This window comes from Alosa pseudoharengus, unplaced genomic scaffold (genome assembly GCF_046254945.1).
Source record: "Alosa pseudoharengus isolate Yale_2024_CS ecotype anadromous, Long Island Sound unplaced genomic scaffold, YU_APseudo_1.1 YU_APseudo_1.1_scf_11, whole genome shotgun sequence".
In the NCBI taxonomy this organism is placed as follows: domain Eukaryota; kingdom Metazoa; phylum Chordata; class Actinopteri; order Clupeiformes; family Clupeidae; genus Alosa; species Alosa pseudoharengus.
This window is the reverse complement of record NW_027468576.1, coordinates 24,187,735-24,209,267: the sequence shown is the minus strand read 5'-3', so window position 1 is coordinate 24,209,267 and position 21,533 is coordinate 24,187,735. Positions and strand designations below refer to the sequence as shown.

Below are 21,533 nucleotides of genomic sequence, written 5' to 3'. Positions count from 1 at the left end.
TCAAGCGTAGCCAATTCCATTGATTGTAGTGGAATCTAATTGTTGCAGCACACGCTCCACAAACAAAACTCTTCATTTACTGTATGTGCCTGGTGTAGCCTGCCTGTTAAGCCTGACTTGTTTCTTTTACTTCTTCCCTCTCTCTGGATATGCACACCTTGACCTGCTATGCGTTCCTTCCTTGATCAGCTACTCACTTGAATTGCCCCTCAAGTATAAGCTGCTTTCAATTTAAAAAAAAAATCTTTGATTTAAAAGACTAAATTTATGCGTGTGTGTGTGTATTTACATCACAGGGAAGAAATGCGATGTGAACATTGACGAGTGCAGCTCCAACCCGTGCCTCAGCGGTGGCACCTGTGAGGATAAAGTGAACGGCTTCCAGTGCCTGTGCCCGCCTGGTACCCATGGACCCCTGTGCCACTCAGGGGCAGACCACTGCGCCCCGCTGCCCTGCCGACATGGAGATTGTGTGGAGCAACAGGACGGGTAAAGCAGCAGACCGTTACTGGTCTTTCCTCTGCTTGTACTCTACCAGCTCTGTGTCATGTTTAAATTAAAATCAAAAGGTTATTAGCTCAACTGTTTAACAGTATTGCCAAAGGGTAGTGAAAGAGAGAAATCTTCTTAAGGACTGTAACTATTATTTGAAGAGTTTGGTTCCAAAACGCTATATTCTCCATTTTAATGGATTTTCATACATCTTTTTTTTTTTTTTTACATTTTGTTCTGCAAGTAATGAAATACACAATTGAACCTGAATGTAACTCAGTACCTGAAATATACAATTGAATAACATGACTTATGTTTTCAAAAATGGAGATATAGCGTTTTGGAACCAAACTCTTCATATGAGCTCTGGATGAAAGACTGCAGCCAGTCGGTCAGAACTACATAATGATATATAATAAGATCAAAGAGACTAGCACCAGTAATTCCAGATAAACTCTCCTTTTGCTCAAGTTGTACAATATATCATATGCATTCTAACCTGAATATTAGCTGGTTAACAGTACTGAGCGAAGCTGCTGGAACTTTTTTAATTGCGTGAAGCTGTGTAGCAATCTGATTGGTCAGTTTCCCCTACATTATAGCATACCTATGGTAGGGTATGTATTAAACAATGTAGCAAATATATACAGTAATTTTCTGTGTATTAGCCACATTGTGTATAAACGGCAGGACAGTGTTTTATGCAAGTTAAAAAAACAAAACCATATTAATACCATATTAACTGCCCCGTGTGTTAACCTCATAGCTGAAGAAATTGAGCAAAATCAATGTATAAACCTTGGCTAATAGTTTGGAAAATGACGGAACAACAAAATTGTTACATACAACATAAAGCACCATTCTCTTTTTTTTTTGGCCCGTCCCACTTTGCCTGTAGTTTGTACACACTCAAATGAAAGCTGTCTTTATTTATTTATTTATATTTATGAGTTCCTTCCTGAATGTTATCTTAATGATCCTCTTATCTTGTTTGTACACTTTGACATACACTTTGACTAAGTAGCCGTCAGACAGTCAGTCTAGTAGTGGTGATTAGCTTTTATTTCTATGAGTATGGGTAGATGAGGCAGACATCCTTGCCTGGATGATGTTTAGATGCTACATATATGCTGCAATTAGTCTTGTGAAAAAGTGAAAGAAATGCTCATTAGAAAGGAATGCTATTGGCACTAACAGCTTTCGTAAGTTATGCATAATATGCATGAAAGGCTAAGAATTTGCTTGGGGGCAGACCCTGACACCCACAGCCAACCCGTCATGCCTGTGTCCCTATGTCTCAGTTACAACTTTCTCTGCTTAACTAATTCCTCTGATTGACAGGCTGTTGACCTCTTGTAACCCCAAGTGTGTGTGCGTGTGTGTTTTCCCACACAGGTATAGATGTGAGTGCAAACCTGGCTGGGTGGGGCAACACTGTCAGCAGGACAAAGATGAATGCCAGTCCAACCCCTGTCAGAATGGAGCCACCTGCACTGACGGGCCCAACACCTACACCTGCAGGTGCAACCCTGGCTACACAGGTATGCAGCCGGCCCTTCCTCTGGACACAGAGCACACCTTTGACCCAACCTCCCTAATGAAACCGTTGGAAAGAGAGCTGTCAGAAACGAACACTTCACAATGCATATGACTATGGGGAGGAGATGTATGGATACATTTAGCTGCCATTAAGGCTGTGATCTACACCCACTTACATGTTGCCTCATTTCCTCAAGCTCCTCTCCACAAATGTACGTTAACATAAATCTGATTATACTACACTAGACCATAACTGTAAATGATCTCTCCCTTCCCTTTCCTTCCTCAGGTGTGAACTGCCAGATCAACATAGACGAGTGCGAGTCCAGCCCCTGCCTGAACCAGGGCACCTGTGAGGATGCCATCAATGGCTACACTTGCAAATGCCCACTGCCCTATACAGGTGAGCAGCCGAATGTGATCTATTTCGCTGGAATGCTTGTAATGTTGCTTAGCCTAGATCATGAAAATGCGACGCTGCAGTATTGGCAAGGAGTTTTATATTCATGGATATGTAGGTTGAACATTTTTGCGGGAACAATGAGGGAAAATCTAACCTTGAAAATCCAACCAAATTTCATGAGCACTATGATTACCTTAAGGAAGTTCAATATACAAAAGGAAAGTTTCAGTTACATTTTGTTTAAGATTTTCTTGGGGTGCCAATATATGTGGCATGGGCTTTTTGTTATATATTTCATATTAACATATTTATTTCTTTGAGGATTTTTCTGCTCAGAATAAATGTTCCTCATTGTTTTCATAGTTTAATTTTTACCTGCTTTACTCATCTTTGCTAGGGGTGCCAATAAACGTGAAGGGTAAATGTGGGATGTTAGTTGTTAGGTGGGGTACATCATATGGGGCTGTATTTTGCTCTGGTATGCCTCCGGTCACCCTAGGTCGCCTGCAGGTATACCTTTTTCCAGTTGTCGGAGTTGTCGTCCATATACTCTGTCATTCCTTCACTTCTCTGAGCGGTTTGTTTATGTGCTTGACATTGTTTACTGTGATGTGATTGACGTGGGTTTGTGTGTCTGATCACCAGGCAAACACTGCGAGACGGAGTTGGCTCCGTGTGAGTCCAAGCCCTGCCAGAGAGGAGGAGAGTGTCAACCCTCCAGCGACTACACCTCCTACACCTGTCGCTGTCCCAAAGAATGGCAAGGTGTGTGTGTGTGTGTGTGTGTGTGTGTGTGTGAGTGTGTGTGTGTTAGTATGGCAGTATATTACAATAATAATATATTATACTAATGTATTAGTTAGTATAGTAGACAGTGTGGACAGTGTGCCTGTCAGTACATTTTTCACACATTGTCTGCTAAGGTTTTATGCACGTTTGAAACAATGCTATACAGTTAGGATGCTTTCAGTGGCATGAATAGTTTGTACTTTTTCTACTCAATGATATTTGGAAATTCAAATAGACACACTAAAGCAGGGGACAAAAATGATGTGTTAGTACATTGTTTTCTCACCTGCAGCACACAGTGTTCTGTGATTACCGGTATGTTTTTTTCTCATGTGTTGGTTCTGCCTGGCAGGTCCCCAGTGCACAGAGGACGTGGACGAGTGCCGGAAAAATCCGTGTCAGAACCACGGCCGCTGCCACAACACACCCGGCAGCTACATGTGCACATGCCAACCTGGCTACGGTGGCCATAACTGCCAGAACAACATTGATGACTGCGCACCTAGTGAGTACAGCAGCCCCCCCCCCCACACACACACACACGCTTCCTTCATACCTCCCTCTCTTTCAGTACATTAGTTCATTTCAGTTTTATATTCAATTTTAATAATGGCGATGTTACGTAGGTGTGCATCTTCAGGCTCTCTTTTAGCCAGGCTTGAACATAAACCTCAATCTCCCTAGCCTAGCCTAGACTACAGTAGGCACCAAGGTGACAGGGGCAAGAATAAGCTCCCTTACAGGAACAAACCTTGGACAGACCTTGGACAGATCCATAAAGTCTGTCTGTCTGAGGCCAGCTAGATAAAGAGATGAGAACATTAGGATAATCATAGGAGCAGACAAGATAGGCACATGATTTATACAAAACACATGATATATATGACTCTCATCTGTTATATGGCGCCACTTCTTCATTCCATTTGTGTCTTTGCCTCTGGATTTCTCACTTGCGTTGCATGTTTGTTTCTTTTCACACATACCTCAACAGGTCTGATGGATAATAAAAGATGTGTGAATGACAAATTTGCACTTTGCATGAATAAGAAGAGAATAGAATAGAAACAGGCTTGCCGATGGTCACTCTCTTATCCTCCCTCACTCTCTCACACTCTCTTTCTCTCACTCCACTTCCTCTCCTGACTCTCTCTCCTTCTCAGACCCCTGCCTGAATGGAGGCACCTGCGTTGACAAAGTGGGGCGGTACTCGTGCATGTGTCCCGCCGGTTTTATGGGCGAGCGCTGCGAAAAGGACATAAACGAGTGCGCCAGCTCCCCGTGTCGCCACGGCGGCAACTGCAAGGACTACGCCAACAGCTACACGTGCGAGTGCCCGCCGGGCTTCCACGGCCAGAACTGCGAACACAGCATCCCACAGTGCTCTGAGAGGTAAAGTCAGTTTTTGTGTACTGTCAGCGTGGACTTAAACAGGAACAGAATATCTTTGGTCTTGGGCTGCTCTTGTGTCCCGTCCTTATAATAATAATAATAATAATTCATTTGAGCTGATCGGCTGTTCATTTTCTAATTGCGTCCCTTCTCTGCCTCACACTCCACGTCTCAACCCTCACCCCCCCACCCCCCCCTCTCTCGGTCTCTCTCTCTCTCTCTCTCTCTCTCACTCTTTCAGCTCCTGCCTGAATAACGGCACCTGTGTGGACGGGATTAACACCCACTCCTGCCGCTGCCGGACGGGCTTCAGTGGCCTCTACTGCGAGAAGGAGATTGATGAGTGCGAGAGCCAGCCTTGCAAGAACGGCGGCACCTGCACCGACGACGTGGGCACCTACCGCTGCACCTGCCCTGCCGAGTACACCGGCTCAAACTGCCAGGTGCGTACGACCACGAGCGAAGCTCCACGCTCATACAGCCAATGACTGACTAACTGTATACACAGCTAAACAGTGCAACACAGGGCTGGTTTTGCCCAGCCCCATGGCCTACATAGGTATTCACAGTATATACAGCAGTCTGCACCATATTATATAGTACAGACAAGTATAGTCTCTTCCTCTTTGATTAATTGGTTCCTGTGTTCCCCTGGGATCAATAAAGTATCTATCTATCTATCTATCTATCTATCTATCTATCTATCTAATTGACTATCTATCTATCTATCTAATTGACTATCTATCTAATTGACAATAAAGCAGACTTTGACTATCTATCTATCTATCTATCTATCTATCTATCTATCTATCTATCTATCTATCTATCTGTGTGAATTAGACAACAGCAAACCAAATCAAGCTAATATCTGTTTTGTAACTGAGAGTGTGACCGTTTCCCCTTTGGTTCTCTCTATGGCAGTACATGGCCGATGTGTGCAGCAAGATCGTGTGCCAGAACGGCGGCCTGTGCTCCCAGTCGAAAACGATGTGGCGCTGCAGCTGCCCCGAGGGCTGGTCAGGCGTCTACTGCGACGTGCCCAACATCTCATGCCAGGCCATCGCCACCCAGAGAGGTGACACTCATTTCTCTCTGCCACCCAGTCAATCTGTCTGTTTTTTCAAATCAAATCAGATCAAATGTTATGTATATACGGCCTTTCGTACAGAATTTGCAATGCAAGGTGCTTACAGTAACGTGCCAAAATAGCACAAAGAGAAACATTTTTGGCATACATAACAGGAAATGAGCTGTCAGAATAGGCAGACAGGCCATTTAGGCACAGGAAAGTCAAGCACAGCGATGCTGATGATCTTGGTGTTTTTGGATAGGAACCTCTGCAGATAAAGTGTGCCAGCATGCCGGGAGGTGCGAAGACACGGGCAAGACACACCGCTGCCAGTGCCAGAAGGGCTACATGGGCAGCTACTGCGAGAAAGAGGTGGACGAGTGCCTGTCCAACCCCTGCCGCAACGGCGCCACCTGCATCGACTACCAGGACGCTTACACGTGTACGGTAAGGACAGGCCAAGTTTCAGGCCTTGACCTCAGGATTGGCTCTAGAGGTGTTTTCTGAAGTACTGAATGGGTCGAATTTTGAGGTTGGGAAATAAATCTTTTTTCCAGTCTCTGCCATACAAGTGAATAGGCTGTCTAGAAAATGTATTATATCAGAGTTGCTTTGGATGTCAGTAGAGAAACGGTTGACCTCCTCATATCTAACAGCCGCTCTCTTTGCCGTTTCAGTGCAAAGCTGGTTTTCAGGGGGTGCACTGTGAATACGACGTGAACGAGTGTCAATCCGATCCCTGCAAAAATGGGGGCACCTGCCACAACCTGGTCAACCACTTCAGGTGCTCCTGTCCTCCTGGCACGCGAGGTGAGTTGCTGGTGGACGGCTGTCCAGTCTCCCTCTAGTGTCCACTGACATGATTGTTTGGTATTGTAGTTCCTCAGGATTACTTATTTAATAGTGTAGTAAGTTTAAGTTAAGATATTTGTTCAGAAGTTAAAGTATTTGCAAGATATTTTAGTCCAAAATGACAAACATTTGAAAAATGTGAAAAAGACTGTGACAGTGACAAATATTATGCATGATAAAACAACATGCTCATATTATAATGCGTACTATTAGTCAAACTTAATAGTATGTCATAGTCAATCCAAACGGCAGTGGTTACTCTCAAATGTTTTTCCTCTCTCATCTCATTTCCCATCTTCCCTCTGTGTGTCTCACAGGAGCGCAGTGTGAAGAGAACTTGGACGACTGTGCCTCAGATAAAGGCCAGCGCTGCCTGAATGGCGGTTCGTGCGTGGACGGCATCGGTCGCTACACATGCTCGTGCAGGCCGGGCTTCACCGGGGAGCACTGCGAAGGCGACATCAATGAGTGCCTGTCGCGCCCCTGCTACGCCCCAGGAAGCCTTGACTGTGTGCAGCAGGTTAACGACTACGAGTGCCGCTGCCGCCTCGGCTACACAGGTACGTCAGGACCCCTGTGCGCCTCTGACCACAGGGGCTGACTGTGACCATGTCAAATTGTTTTTTGTTTTTTCAAGGGCTCCAGTCTCCGTGGAGCTCTTTAGTGTTAAGTGCCTTGATCAAGGGTACAATGGTGGCAGCCAGGAATCAAGTAGTACAAATAGTATCAAAAGTGTCAGCTCAGCCATTTCTCTGCAAAGTATCTTAACGCCTGGACATTTACCATCACTGTGGTGATCTCATCTGCTCTGATGTCCTACTGTCCTCCTTGCCCCAACAGGTCGGCACTGTGAATCTGTGGTGGACTTGTGTCTGTCCAAGCCATGCCACAACAACGGTGACTGCTTTATGAACATGAGCTCCAACCACGGATACACTTGTAGATGTCAGCCAGTGAGTATGCTGCACACACAGACACACCCAGACACACACACACACACACATATTCCCTCCTCTCCCCTCTCTCTCTGTTCTTTTGTTTCTGTTGAGTGTTCTACTCTACCTTTCTGCAACTCTGCAACCCTGACTCAGTGCTCAACCATGAGTCATCAGTTTCCTCTGCTTTGCTCTTTTTGTTTTGGGTTTCGGCATTTAGTGGTTTTCACATCCAGCTAGGCTAGATTTGTTGGCCTTTGATGGGACATCACTGCATGCTTATTAACCCATTCGCGCTGGATGCTGCATGATGCATTGACCCTCCCGCTGGATGCTGCGTAGCGCAACATTGACCCTCCCGCTGGATGCTGCGTAGCGCAGCATGCTTTTTATTTCATGTTTCTAGGTGCTACAGAGGCTTAGATATAACATTTTGGTAGACGTTGACAATTTTTAGTTTTTTTTCAGAAAACCCTCAGGAAATAAGGTTATTTAGTCTAGAATGCCATAGGATTCTATAGGCGTTTTTAGCAGGCATTTTAGGCGTAAATGGGTTAATGCTTTGTGATTGGTTTGTGGTTGCTATACTAATTTCTCCTGTGAGTATGTGTGTGTGTGTGTGTGCATGTGTGTTCTCTGCTCACCTTGTCATGATGTCTGAGGAATGACATAATAATAGTAACAGTAGCTTGGCCGTTGACACTTTTCTATCCGCCTTTGAACTATTTCTTATTTTCTTCATGCTTGCATCAAAGAGGTTGAAACAACATCGCTGAGGTATGAAGGGTTCTTTTCAGTCCTCAAGTGCTCTGTCTGGATTGAACTTAAACTAGAGACCTGGTATTAGAGAGCAATAATACCTTCTTTGTCTTTCAGTTTGTGAAAAGTTTAGGTTTCATTTCAGATGTTAGGGGAAGACTCTTAACATATGTGTTTTTTTCTTTTAGGGCTTCAATGGCTTCAACTGTGGTGATTTTGAGGGCTACACTTGTGCCAACCTGCGCTGCCAGAACGGAGGCACGTGCCAGCCAGGCGGCATCCCCCAGTGCCGCTGCCCGGCTGGCTTTGGCGGTGCCCGCTGTGAGATCGTCCAGAACTGCCCGTGCCACAACGGTGGCTCGTGCGTGCCTGACCCGCTCAACCGCAACCAGATGACCTGTCGTTGCCCGCATCCCTTCCAGGGAAGGCACTGTGAGCGGCTGCCGGTCCTTCCGACGCCTGAGCCATCCTGTCCGTACGTGCAGTGCGAGCAGACGTACGGGGACGGCTGGTGTGACCAGCAGTGCAAGAACCAGGAGTGCTCGTGGGACGGCGGCGACTGCTCGCTGCACTGGCCCAAGCCCTGGGGGAACTGCTCAGCGCCCGTCCACTGCTGGGACCTCTTCCGCAACGGCCGCTGCGACCCTGAGTGCGACAATCCCGGCTGCCTCTTTGACAACTTTGAGTGCCAGGCACCCAGCCCGTGCAAGTAAGCAACTTATTCCACTGTGGTCCCCAATAGGCTTGGTGTTCATAAGTTATATAGAACACAACAGTAAGTGCTCTCCCCATTTGTTAGTTATATACCTGGATTGTTCATAACATCTCAAAACTTATGAAGCGTTTAAAAAAAAAAGATGCCATAAGATTCTACCAATCATGTTAGTTTGTAGCTTGCAACTTCTGAAGTTTTTTTTGGGTTTCTTTGCTAGTCTTTCTGTCCTATCCCACTTATTTTTTGTTACCCCTTTCTCTTTTCTTTTTCCTAATTCCGTTTCTCTAATGTCTTTTTCCATCTCCTTGATCGCTCCCAGGTACGATGACTACTGCAAGGATCACTATGCCAACGGCTATTGCAACCAGGGCTGCAACACAGAGGCGTGCGGCTGGGACGGCCTGGACTGCTCGGAGGACGTGCCTCCCAAGCTGGCGGACGGCACGCTGGTGATCGTGGTGCTGCTGCAGCCCAACGAGCTTAAGCGCGACCTCAAGGGCTTCCTGCGCACGCTCAGCACCTTGCTCCGCACCAACGTGCGTGTCAAGCTGGACGACCAGAAGAACTCCATGATCTTCCCGTACTACGGCGACGACAAGGCGGACGACAGCGGCCGGGGCAAGCAGCGGGGCAAGAGGGAGGTTTCCAAGGACGCCATTGGGTATGACCACCCCCCCCCTCCCCCCCCCTTCCAATCCACTCGTCACCAGGAACTATCTTTAGCACATATTCATTCAGCTGTTACTTTGTGCACATGATGCTGTGGTTTTTCCCGCATCATCGGAAAGCTAACCTGTCTGTCTGGTATTTTTTCTGCAGCTCCAAGGTGTACCTGGAGATCGACAACCGCCAGTGCGCACAGAGCTCCAAGGAGTGCTTCTCTAGCACGGACCTGGCCGCCTCCTTCATCGCAGCGGAGTACCTCAAATCCGGCCTGTTCTACCCCGTCGTACAAGTCGACAGTAAGTTCCTTAGTGATTGCTTTCAAAAACGTACAAGAGGGCGGTTTTCTTTTTTTTCCCCGTCATGTCATGTTGGCTGGTAAATGTGCTGGGTCATATTCCACATGTTCTCACGTCGTCTCACCTTGTCTCGTCTCCTAGGTGATCACACAACGTCGCCTCCCCCACCGCCGTGGCTGTACCTGTGCGCGGTGGCGGCGGCCATCATCCTGGTGATCCTGGTGCTGGGCGTCCTGGCGGCCAAGAGGAAGCGCAAGCACGGCATCCTGTGGCTACCCGACGGCTTCCTGGCCAACAACAACAGCAAGCGTCGCGAGCCCGTGGGCCAGGACGACTTCAGCCTCAAGTGAGTTTCAGGGTCTGGCAGAAACACACACCCACCTCTCTGTACACACTTATGTATGCATGTGGACAGACATGCATACATACGCTGGCAAACATAGTAAAGATTTGCAGTCAGCACAAATGTACTTTAAAACTTTATTTGCATTTTTAGCTGTATTTATTTTAGTTACATATGACTTTTTCTGCTTTGGTGGTATATACATATATGTTAAACCCCAAACTCGATTTTTGAAGGGTGATGCCATGACACACACACACACACACACAGGAGGAGTATTACATCAGAGTGACCATCCTTACTTTTTTAATTGAGTCCTCTGTCTCCTATAACCCCCTTGCTGCAGGAACATGCAGAAGCCCCAGGATGGTCTGTTGGACGGCAGCCAGGACCAGTGCTGGCCAGAGGAGCATCCGCCCAAAAAGCCCAGGGTACGTCTTTCAGTCCGATCTGCTCTTAGATAATAGATAGTAGATAGTCTTTATTGTCATTGCCACTTTTTTCGAGATTGAAAGTGCTGTTGACTCATGAGGAACAATAAATAGTAAAAAAAATACACATATATAAAAATATAAAAAGAATATAAACATGTATTGCGCTGGTTATGAACAGGAATGGTTCTGTACAGATTTCACTGGTTAAAGACTATGTACATAATTGTACTGGTAATAAAAAGCTGTACAGATTGCATTGGTAAATTAGTTAATTGGTTAATTAGTTACTAATGCATTTAGCTAACTCTTTTATCCAAAGCCACTTAAAGACACTAAGTGCAGGGGCCAGCCTCCCTGGAGCAACCAGGGTTTAAGTTTTTAGCTCAAGGGCACAACAGTGGCAGCCAGAAATCGAACCCATGACTTTCTGACTACTGCATGCTAGCGTAGTTCCTTGGCCTTCACACTATCTCTGCCACGTCCACTCCAGACAATAGCCGTGTGTGCTGTACACCCCTGGATGGTCACCTCCATATCTGACCTCACTCTATAGCCCCCCCAAAACAGTAGTCAAATATACACCTAAAAAAATGGCCGCCTCCCTGTCTGACCTTACTCTGTCTCTTTCTCCCCTCCATAGATGGCCACTCCTCAGATGGAGGACAAGCCCCTGTTGCCTATGGACGGTGCAGTGGACAGAAGGGAGTGGACGCTGCAGCACCGCAAGGCCGCGGACATCACTCTCACACCCCCACAGGCTGACCTGGACATGGACTGCTTGGACGTCAACGTCAAAGGGCCAGGTACAGTGACGATCACGTACGGCTGCTTACCCTATAGCATGTAAGCAGCTACCCAGATATGTAGTTGACAGGAGGTGGATAGATCTCCTAAGAAAGGCACTGGGGCAATTCTGCTCATTTATAATAATAATAATATTAACAATAGTAATAATGATTAGTTACATTTCTATAGCCCCTTTCTCAACACTCAAGGTTGTTTTACAGAAGTCAAAACAAAACAAAAACAGAAACAAAAGCAGTTTCAAAAAAAAAAAAAAAATCAGAAATCAAAGCGGTTTCAGTCGTGTCAATTTCTCCTTTGGTCCCTGTGTATCTTCTCCAGACGGCTTCACCCCTCTCATGCTGGCGTCGTTGCGTAGCAGCGGTGTGGAGTGCGCCAGCGTGTTGGGCGACGAGGAGGAGGAGAGCGGCGCCGACGAGGCCGGCTCCAACGTCATCAGCGACCTGATCGCCCAGGGCGCCACGCTCATGGCGCAGACGGACCGCACCGGGGAGACTGCCCTGCACCTGGCCGCCCGTTACGCCCGGGCCGATGCCGCCAAGAGGCTGCTGGACGCCGGCGCCGACCCCAACGCTCACGACAACATGGGCCGCACGCCGCTGCATGCCGCTGTGGCTGCTGATGCCCAGGGAGTGTTCCAGGTGAGAGGCAGCTGCCCTGCTCCTGTTTTAAATGGATTAACTTCATTAATTTACTGCACTTTAGTAGTAAAGATGGTTTGACCTTCCACCCGTGCTGCATCTATGCAAAAACATACATTGGACAGGAACAAAAAGGAGGAACAAAAAGAGTACAATGAAAAATACAGGATTAAGTGCAAAAACGCATGTTAATAAATGGCTCGACAAGAGTGTTTGTTTCAGGCCTTCACCCAGCCCTCCTATAAATAGGACCCTCAGTTGTGCTTGTTTTTGGCTATCAGTCTGCCTCTCTCTTTGACTAGGTGTGACTGAGAAATGCAGCTTCACGGTTGATTTCCTTCATCGTAGAGGCATGTCAGGCTTTCAGATGTAGTCAACTGCATAGAGAGATACGAGCTGTGTTTGGAGTGAACAAGGGGGTTTCAACCTGGTAGTCTCTCGTAGTACTCTCGTAATGCCCTTTCCATGTTTCAACTAGCCTATATGACTGGTGTATATCTTCTGTCCAGATCCTGATCCGTAACCGTGCAACTGAGCTTGATTCCCGCATGAACGATGGCACCACACCCCTCATCTTGGCAGCGCGTCTTGCCGTGGAGGGCATGGTAGAGGAACTGGTGCACTGCCACGCTGACGTCAATGCTGTCGATGATCATGGTAAATTATACTTCCTGTCTGTATGTATGTATTTGTGTGTGTCTCACACTCTCTCTCTCTCTCTCTCTCTCTGCCTCTTTTTTCTTTCTCTGTTCCTCTCTCTCTCTGGATGCTATCTTGGTCAGCACCCTGATGTGTTGTCCCTCTGTGTCATTTCAGGCAAGTCAGCTCTGCACTGGGCAGCCGCAGTCAACAACGTCGAGGCCGTTCTGGTGTTGCTGAAAAATGGAGCCAATCGAGACATGCAGGACAACAAGGTGAGCTTGCAGGTCCACAGTAATGCTGCTCTCACTTGCCTGTCAGGTGTCTTTGTTTTACTACAGGTCTGAGATATATTTATGGCAACAAAATTTGCAAAGGTCAGTGTTTGCCTCTGTAAAAGAAACTGCTGATTTTTCAGCAATTCTTCAAAACAAACCTGGAGAAATATAAAAAGTTTCCCAAAAATATCCTACAGGGCTTTTATGAGGTGTCATTTTTTATCCACCAGTCAGAATTTCTGTGGAACAGCATACCTTACTAGGCAAATCTGTGCCTTCTAGTTGCTGAGTCAGTCAAAGAGTCCATGTCCACACCATTTTCAGACATAATGTCAAATGGGTGGTTTATAGAGCTCTCCTGTGATTGTGTTCCATTTTTAAACTGAGCGAGGTAGTGTTCTTGGCAACATTCCCTCCGCTTTAGCAGTCAGCTACATGAGCAAACTCAGAGGCATCTCACAAGCTATCAGGGAGGACGTTTGCCTGCAGGTACCTCAAAGCTCCAACTGTGACCTCAGACACTCATATGTTTCTCTCTCAATTCAATTCAGTTCAATTCAGATATGATTTATTGGCACGGCAAATCATATGCAAGCATCCACAGGAATAATAATAAAAAAAAATAATAATAATAAAAAGACATATACAAACATTACAAACATTGTTACATGTGTTTTTCTCTCTTTCTCTTTCCCCCGTGTGTCCTATCTCTTAGGAGGAGACTCCTCTGTTCCTGGCAGCGCGGGAGGGTAGCTTCGAGGCGGCCCAGGTGCTTCTCGACCACTACTCCAACCGCGACATCACCGACCACCTGGACCGGCTGCCGCGCGACACCGCTCAGGAGCGCATGCACCACGACATCGTGCGCCTGCTGGACCAGTACAACCTGGTGCACAGCCCCCACGCCGGCCCCAACCACCTGGGCGGCGGCAACGGAGGCGGCCACTCCTCCATGGTGTGCGGGGGCGCGGGCGGCGCCGGAGGCTTCATGGGCATGCGGCCCGGCCCGCAGGGCAAGAAGAACCGAAGAGGAGCCGGCGCCAAGGTGAGCGGGGGCGCTGGAGGACCGGGCGGCGGCGGACCCAAAGAGCTGAAAGACATGAAGGCCAAGCGGAGGAAGAAGCCGGCCGGAGGGGAAGGGCCTGCAGGAGGAGCAGCCGTGCCCGTGGGAGGAGGAGCCGTGGGGGGTAATGCTGCCACTGCTGCCACCAATGCCAAGGGCCCTGGGTTGTCGGAGAGCTCGGTCACCATGTCGCCTGTGGATTCGCTCGAGTCGCCACACTCGTACGCCGGTGATGCGGCCGCGGCGTCTGGAGCCGCCACGTCGCCACCACTGCTGAGCAGCCCCACGCCTCGCCAGCTGCTGCCCCCGGTCAGCCACATGCTGGCCAGCCAGCAGCAGTGGGTGGGCATGGGCAAGCATGGAGGCGGCGGCTACGGTGGTGGCGGGGGCACCATGTTCGGCACCATGCCCCACCAGATGGGCGCCTCGCACCACGGCATGTCCCAGCACCACAGCCCGGGCCTGCTCACGCCCATGAACATCACCATGAGCCGCGAGCAGCTGCCACCCATTGTCACCTTCCAGATGATGCCCGGCGGGGGCCAGGCCATGCTGAAGCAGTCTCAGATGTCTGGGCAGATGCAGGGCCAGGGCCAGAGCCGCCCCCAACAGGGCTCGGCCCACCTGCACTGCGGCCAGATGTACCCGATGCCCGACGTGGGGATGTCGCACGGCATGGCCCACCAGCTCTCCCACGCCCACTCGCACAGCCACGCGATGCCCATGGGCATGGTCGAGGGCCAGGGCCGCCAGCTGCCTCCGTACCAGCCTCTGCAGAGCCCCGTGGATAAGTACCCCACGCCGCCGTCGCAGCACAGCTACCCCAACACCGGCTCGGAGGGCACCACGCCCGGGCACCCCACGCAGCCGGCCAGCGAGCACCCCTACCTCACCCCGTCGCCTGAGTCACCCGACCCCTGGTCCTCGTCCTCGCCCCACTCCAACTCGGACTGGTCGGACGTCACCACCAGCCCCACGCCGCTGGGGAACGTGCACGCGCTTGCCCAGCCCTGCCACACACACATTCCAGAGCAGGCGCAGCTGCAGCCGCCCGCACAGCAGCAGACGCCGCAGGCCCAGCAGCCGCAGACGCCGCAGGCCCAGCAGCCGCAGCGGAGCAGCATCTACGCCTGAGACTCCAGACTGCGCGCCGCTCGGCTCAGCTCGAGTCAGCTGAGCTTGCTGGTGGAAACTACAGTGTTTTCCTTTTTTGGTCCTTTTTTTTTTTTTTTTTTAAAGAAAATTCCTTTGTCTTAATCTTATATCCACTAGTTACTGTCTCTTCCGATGTCTATTTGTAATGCTTTTATTGCTATGCACTTCAGTATTGGTAGTGTGTGTGTATGTGTGTGTGTATATGTAGTTACTGAATCTCTTCTAATACTGCTTGTTGTGCCCAAGTAAAATGAAAGAAAATGTATCCAGTATAACCAGCTAGGATTAGAACGTCTCGTCAGTTCAGCCAGGTCCAACAAGTCCAGGCCTGTGGGACAGCATAAACAATCATCAAAAAGGTGTCAGGACTAATGAAGGCTGAAACTAATGACCTTAACGGATGGATGATGCTTGGAAATCCAAGTCGTGGCCACGATCAAAAGGAGATTATTGTGTCATCTACGGACAGTGATATAACTGTGACCACCAAAACAAGGGACACTTTCTACTGCCCTTGGTGGGCTGTTTTACTTTGGCTTTATACATTTTGAAGGATATTTGGTCAACGAAAGCTTTTGTTTCATCATTGTTTTTGTAATGTCTTTAAGTCAAATGTTGCTAGTGCTTCTTTGTGTACTGGGTTATTGTTAATTTAATGATGTTGTGTCTTTTTTTGTATGATGGGTCAACCTGCTTTAGGAGAGATGTTATCTTGAAGCTTAAACTGCCTTTTACTGTTCTCAGCAGATAGAATCTGTATGGTGATTTATGGTTTTGTCTAAGGTGAATTTAGATTTTGCTCAAAAGAGCATCCATGAGGAAGAGGTGCACACAAAGAACAGCACACAGGCACAGCTGTCGAAGGTGTGGTTCTAAGCTCAACTGTGGTGTAAATCGTTTGAACTTCACGTTTCCTGTCTTTATAAGTATCTCTCTAAAATGGCCTGGCATCTCTGTTACTGTGTTTTTGTACAGCCTGTGCTTTAGAGAGGTAGGGTAACAGAAAGGTATGGCTACCAGTACTTTGTTCAATTGGCACTAAAGTCAACAAAACCTAATAATGGAGAAGTGAAAGTCTCGTTTTGGCAGTGGTAATGTATCATGTGATTTGTATTTTCGGATTGATTGATTTGCAGTTGGCTTATCAAAGTATTACTGAATTTTTGAACAAGATTATGACATTCTGGAAGCTGGAGGTGAGGAAATGTAAGTTGAGACAACTGGAAGCAACGGTAGCCATGTTAGTATTGTCCCACGACAGTTTATGCCAAAGGCACTGTGTCTTTTTACGAACACCATTATTGTAATTACTGTTACTGTTTTACCTGTATACTGTCATGTTATTGTTCTCATCGGTTTAAACTGTCTCTTCATTTTCTTAATTTCTGAAATTATGGTTCTTCTCCCAAATCAATTAGTCTTCTCTGTTTTTCCACTATATTGTACACCTATTTGAGATTCTTTGATTTTTTTTGAAAGAAAACAAAAAAAGATATTGTGCTTAGAGATTTATCTGTACTATGGGGAGTTCTCATGCCTCATGGTGTATGCTTTTTGGAGTGTCTTCGTGACACTGTACAATCAGTTTTTCTTCTTTGCACAGCACAGCACACCAACATCCCAACATCCAACCAAAATCCTGAAGATACAATCCAAAAAAGTGTAGTTGCTACAAGTATTTTGTGTTTTTTTCTTGAGATTGATTTGAATGATTTGTTATGTCCTGTTTGGTTATTGTTTTTTTTTTTTTTTTTTTTTTTTTTTTTTTTAAACAAACCAGAGGGTCAGTGTTAAATTGTACCTACCCAAAGCTAACACACACTTTTGTCAAGGCAAACTTATCACTATAGAAAAAAAAAGAAATCATACACATATACGGTACACAGGGGACTGCAAACCCCAAATCAGAAGACGAAACAGAGCAGAGGAATGTGTAAAAGGATAGCATTACATTTTTGGTCTTATTGTTTATACGTGGCATATTTTTTTTTTCCAGTTTTGCTCCGAGTTGGTCAAATCAGATGCCTTGAATGTCACGTGTGTAGATGAAACTCAACCGACCCCTACAAATTCTCTCTGTGGCACTTATGCTTGTTTGCTTTAAGGGTGTCAAAGTGTGCTGATTTGTATCTCTGTGTGCCTTTAGGACCCCTGGTCCCTTAACCCCATGATCGAATCAGCAGGGCTCAAAGAGCATGGTGTTTTCACTTAAATATTATGCAAGGCTTTTGTTTTTTTAATGCTGTAAATAAACTTTTTAAAAATGTTCATGAACCTTGTTAACCAAATATATACGGTATATATATAAAAAGCTATATAAATGTGTATGTCTTATATGAAGTAGATCTCTCGCGTTGGTACAACAGTTGATGAACCTTGTGAATAATGGACAAGTCCAAAGTAACCAAGCGAGGAAATGATTCGTTTATATTTGAATCAACAAATAAAGTTGTTAGGATCTACCCAAGCATCTCATTTTCTTTTGGTACATTCTTCATAACTTTGATATTAAGCAAATAAGATTCAAGTAGGCTAAGTAAGTAAGATAGTGACACCTTTTTGAAACAAGTTCATGAAGAGCCTCACAAGATATACCAGCTGGCCTTTTTAATTGTGGGCTTTGGAAAATGCCTTAGAGCAAACAGTATATTAATGCTCTTGGGTTGACCTTGGTTTTTGATTAACCTACAAATATATGCATACCAAGACAACAAACTACAAAAAAAATGCAAAGCAGTGGTGTAGTCTACGTGATACGCAGGACTACGCAGTATACCCAGTTCAAAAGCATCACCATCTCAGTATACCCACATGTATACTCAGTATACCCAATAGGCAAGGATAGGTAGGCTACATTTGGGGTTGATCACAGCTAACTAGACGTCATCACCATAGACATAATTGAGATATTATGTCTATGGTCATCACAGTTTACCCACTACAGCTAATGCTGCTTTCGAGATGTCTCGAAATCATCGTACACTCACCCGTACAACATGTACCAATGAGTGGCTTTAGGAACGCCTTTCTCTCGAGCCACGAGGGCCATAGTCTAGTCGTGATTTCATGAACCCAGAAATGTTGAGTACCCTAAAGTTTTATTGCAGAAATGTCATCTATAGGCCTAGTGGGTGGAATTCAACTTGGTTGCCTAAAGTTGCACTTTGGGCAATTTGCATAATTAGCATAAATAGGCAATTAACCCTTAAAGGAGTACCGTCACACCAGTGTGACGGGAATGTTGAGAAATGAACGTTCTAAAGAATATCTGGGTTCATTGAATTCAACATAGAATTTTAGAACCTTCAATTGTTGCGGAACTTAGAACGTTCAAAAACCTACACCTTTAAGGGTTAAGGCGAGGCAGTACAGGTGAATAGGGTAAAAAAATGAAATAATAGATATCACCATGAAACTTTCTGAGTTGATTACTTATGTTAAGATGAGAAAAAAATGTATTGCATGCTTTTTACATTTTAATGTTTACATATGCAAATGAGGCCCTATCTCATTAAAAATGCTCTAATTTGCATACATACAAAAGCAGATAGTGTGATAAAGCCAGGCTCAAAATTGTTTTTCCAAGGTAAACACGTGTACTTGGTTGGGTGAGTTGGTGAAAACCTTTAAGAAACTTGGTAAGGAGGCAGTGTTGACCTATGGACAGACAGATTAAGAAATTAAGTGTGCCATGCAAAACTAGAAAAGCACTCCGAGAGTGCAGACCTCCGCCAAGCGAAAACATAACCGCCTCCTGGATCCAGACGGTGATCCGGATCACTCTCAAACTTTTTGAGTTATCTTACGAACAAACAGATGAACAGACACACAGACAAACAAACAAACAGACAAACAAACCCCGATGAAAACATAACCTCCTTGGCGGAGGTAATAACTATATAACAGCATGCAGACACACAAACCCACAAGAACTATACAATATGCAAAATAACTATATCCAGCATGCACACGTACACAAATGCACAAGAACTATATACAAGAACTATATACAACATGCAACGCGCGCGCGCGCGCACGCACGCACACACGCACGCACACACACACACACACACACACACACACACAGACACACACACACACTGTAAACTATATAACTATATACAGTATGCACACACACACGCACACACACACACACACACACATATTTAACAACAACCACACAATCCCACTCAATAGCTTTCACCATCTTCATCATTTCTTTCCTCATTCCCTTCAGTCTCATCATCTTCTTGATCTTTATTGCAGCAGTGGACCTCACCCCCTTCACACTTGCAATAGTCAGTGCAACTGAGACTTGCAGCATGGCAGCTGCAGTTTCCTTTGCTACAGGCTTTCAATGTGCTGCAGCTACAGCTGGTGACATCAAGCAAATTTACTGGAGCCACTGCCTGAATGGCAAGAGCGGGCATGACAGCCCCTTCACTAGCAACCTCCCACCCAAACTGTGTGATGTCTTTGGCCTCTGCAGGAGGCTCTCTCTGACCTGCAGCCTTCCACAACATGACCTGAAGATGAGCATGCAGTATGTGCAGCATCAGGTTGTCATCTGTTGGAGGAAGCTTTTTAAGCTTAGGAGGCTTTTTGCTGCGACTGTAAATCTGGTAGCGAGTGTTGTTCATTGAGACCAGGAATGGTATTTCCTAGGAGTACTTTCAGCGCAGATGTCTTACCCTTCCCACAGGGATAGGAGGCAGTGTCACATCCCATTTGAAGGGCAAGACATCTGCGCTGAAAGTATTCCTAGGAAATACCATTCCTGGTCTCAATACAGTGCTTGGGGAACCTGATGCCACTCATAGTGACCTAAAAGATACTGGGACCAAGTTCTTTGTTGCACTGTATGGGCAGAAGAAGGCCAAGTCGATGAACAACACTCGCTACCAGATTTACAGTCGCAGCAAAAAGCTTCCTAAGCTTGAAAAGCTTCCTCCAACAGATGCCAACCTGATGATGCACATACTGCGTGCTCATCTTCAGGTCATGTTGTGGAAGGCTGCAGGTCAGAGAGAGCCTCAGTTGCAGTCAGTCAGTTGTACTGACTATTGCAAGTGTGAAGGGGGTGAGGTCCGATGTTGCAACCCATTCACAATACAATAATAAAGATCAAGAAGATGATGAGACAGAAGGGAATGAGGAAAGAAATGATGAAGATGGTGAAGGCTATTGAGTGGGATTGTGTGGTTGTTGTTAAATGTGTGTGTGTGTGTGTGTGTGCACGCGCGTGTGTACATACTGTATATAGTAATATAGTTTACTGTGTGTGTGTGTGTGTGTGCGCGCGCGTTGCATGTTCTATATAGTTCTTGTATATAGTTATTGTGCATTTGTGTACGTGTGCATGCTGGATATGGTTATTTTGCATATTGTATTTAGTTCTTGTGGGTTTGTGTGTGCATGCTGTTTTATATAGTTATTACTGTACCTCCGCCAAGGAGGTTATGTTTTCATCAGGGTTTGTCTGTTTGTTTGTTTGTTTGTCTGTTCATCTGTTTGTTCGCAAGATAACTCAAAAAGTTTGGGAGTGATCCGGATCACCGTCTGTATCCAGGAGGCGGTTATGTTTTCGCTTGGCGGAGGTCTGCACTCTCGGAGTGCTTTTCTAGTTTTGCATGGCACACTTAATTTCTTAATCTGTCTGTCCATAGGTCAACACTGCCTCCTTACCAAGTTTCTTAAAGGTTTTCACCAACTCACCCAACCAAGTACACGTGTTTACCTTGGAAAAACAATTTTGAGCCTGGCTTTATCACACTATCTGCTTTTGTGTGTATGCAAATTAGAGCATTTTTAATGAGAGAGGGCCTCATTTGCATATGTAATCATTAAATTATAAAAAACATGCAATACATTTTTTTCTCATCTTAACATAAGTAATCAACTCAGAAAGTTTCATGGTGATATCTATTATTTAAATTGTTTACCCTATTCACCTGTACTGCCTCGCCTTAATTGCCTATTTATGCTAATTATGCAAATTGCCCAAAGTGCAACTTTAGGCAACCAAGTTGAATTCCACCCACTAGGCCTATAGATGACATTTCTGCAATAAAACTTTAGGGTAGCCTACTCAACATTTCTGGGTTTACTATTAGGCCTATGGGGATCACGACTAGACTAGCATGCATAGACAGTAAAAGAAGGGGGCATGTAGCTACACCACTGGTGCGAAGTGAGCATTGTATAGAAGTCTGTTTCCGCACAGCCACAAACTAAATCAAAAGAGCTAGGCTACTGAGAAGAAATTTTGAGAG

General features: G+C 46.1%; 1 protein-coding gene across 1 annotated transcript in view; it reads left to right on the top strand.

Moving 5' to 3' along the window:
- Nucleotides 1-17,723, top strand: part of notch2 (notch receptor 2) — a 45,940-nt gene extending 28,217 nt beyond the window's left edge. The window contains exons 13-34 of the mRNA XM_076278510.1: nt 297-489; nt 1,888-2,033; nt 2,321-2,434; nt 3,080-3,199; nt 3,576-3,728; nt 4,384-4,612; nt 4,854-5,055; nt 5,534-5,687; nt 5,944-6,128; nt 6,359-6,491; nt 6,851-7,093; nt 7,374-7,486; nt 8,416-8,936; nt 9,262-9,603; nt 9,762-9,904; nt 10,046-10,250; nt 10,594-10,678; nt 11,322-11,484; nt 11,807-12,126; nt 12,636-12,783; nt 12,943-13,040; nt 13,759-17,723. Of these exons, the coding sequence (XP_076134625.1) occupies nt 297-489; nt 1,888-2,033; nt 2,321-2,434; nt 3,080-3,199; nt 3,576-3,728; nt 4,384-4,612; nt 4,854-5,055; nt 5,534-5,687; nt 5,944-6,128; nt 6,359-6,491; nt 6,851-7,093; nt 7,374-7,486; nt 8,416-8,936; nt 9,262-9,603; nt 9,762-9,904; nt 10,046-10,250; nt 10,594-10,678; nt 11,322-11,484; nt 11,807-12,126; nt 12,636-12,783; nt 12,943-13,040; nt 13,759-15,240 (5,492 nt within the window). The 3' untranslated portion in view covers nt 15,241-17,723. The remainder of the gene's footprint in view (nt 1-296; nt 490-1,887; nt 2,034-2,320; nt 2,435-3,079; nt 3,200-3,575; nt 3,729-4,383; nt 4,613-4,853; nt 5,056-5,533; nt 5,688-5,943; nt 6,129-6,358; nt 6,492-6,850; nt 7,094-7,373; nt 7,487-8,415; nt 8,937-9,261; nt 9,604-9,761; nt 9,905-10,045; nt 10,251-10,593; nt 10,679-11,321; nt 11,485-11,806; nt 12,127-12,635; nt 12,784-12,942; nt 13,041-13,758) is intronic.
- Nucleotides 17,724-21,533: the final 3,810 nt, after the last annotated feature.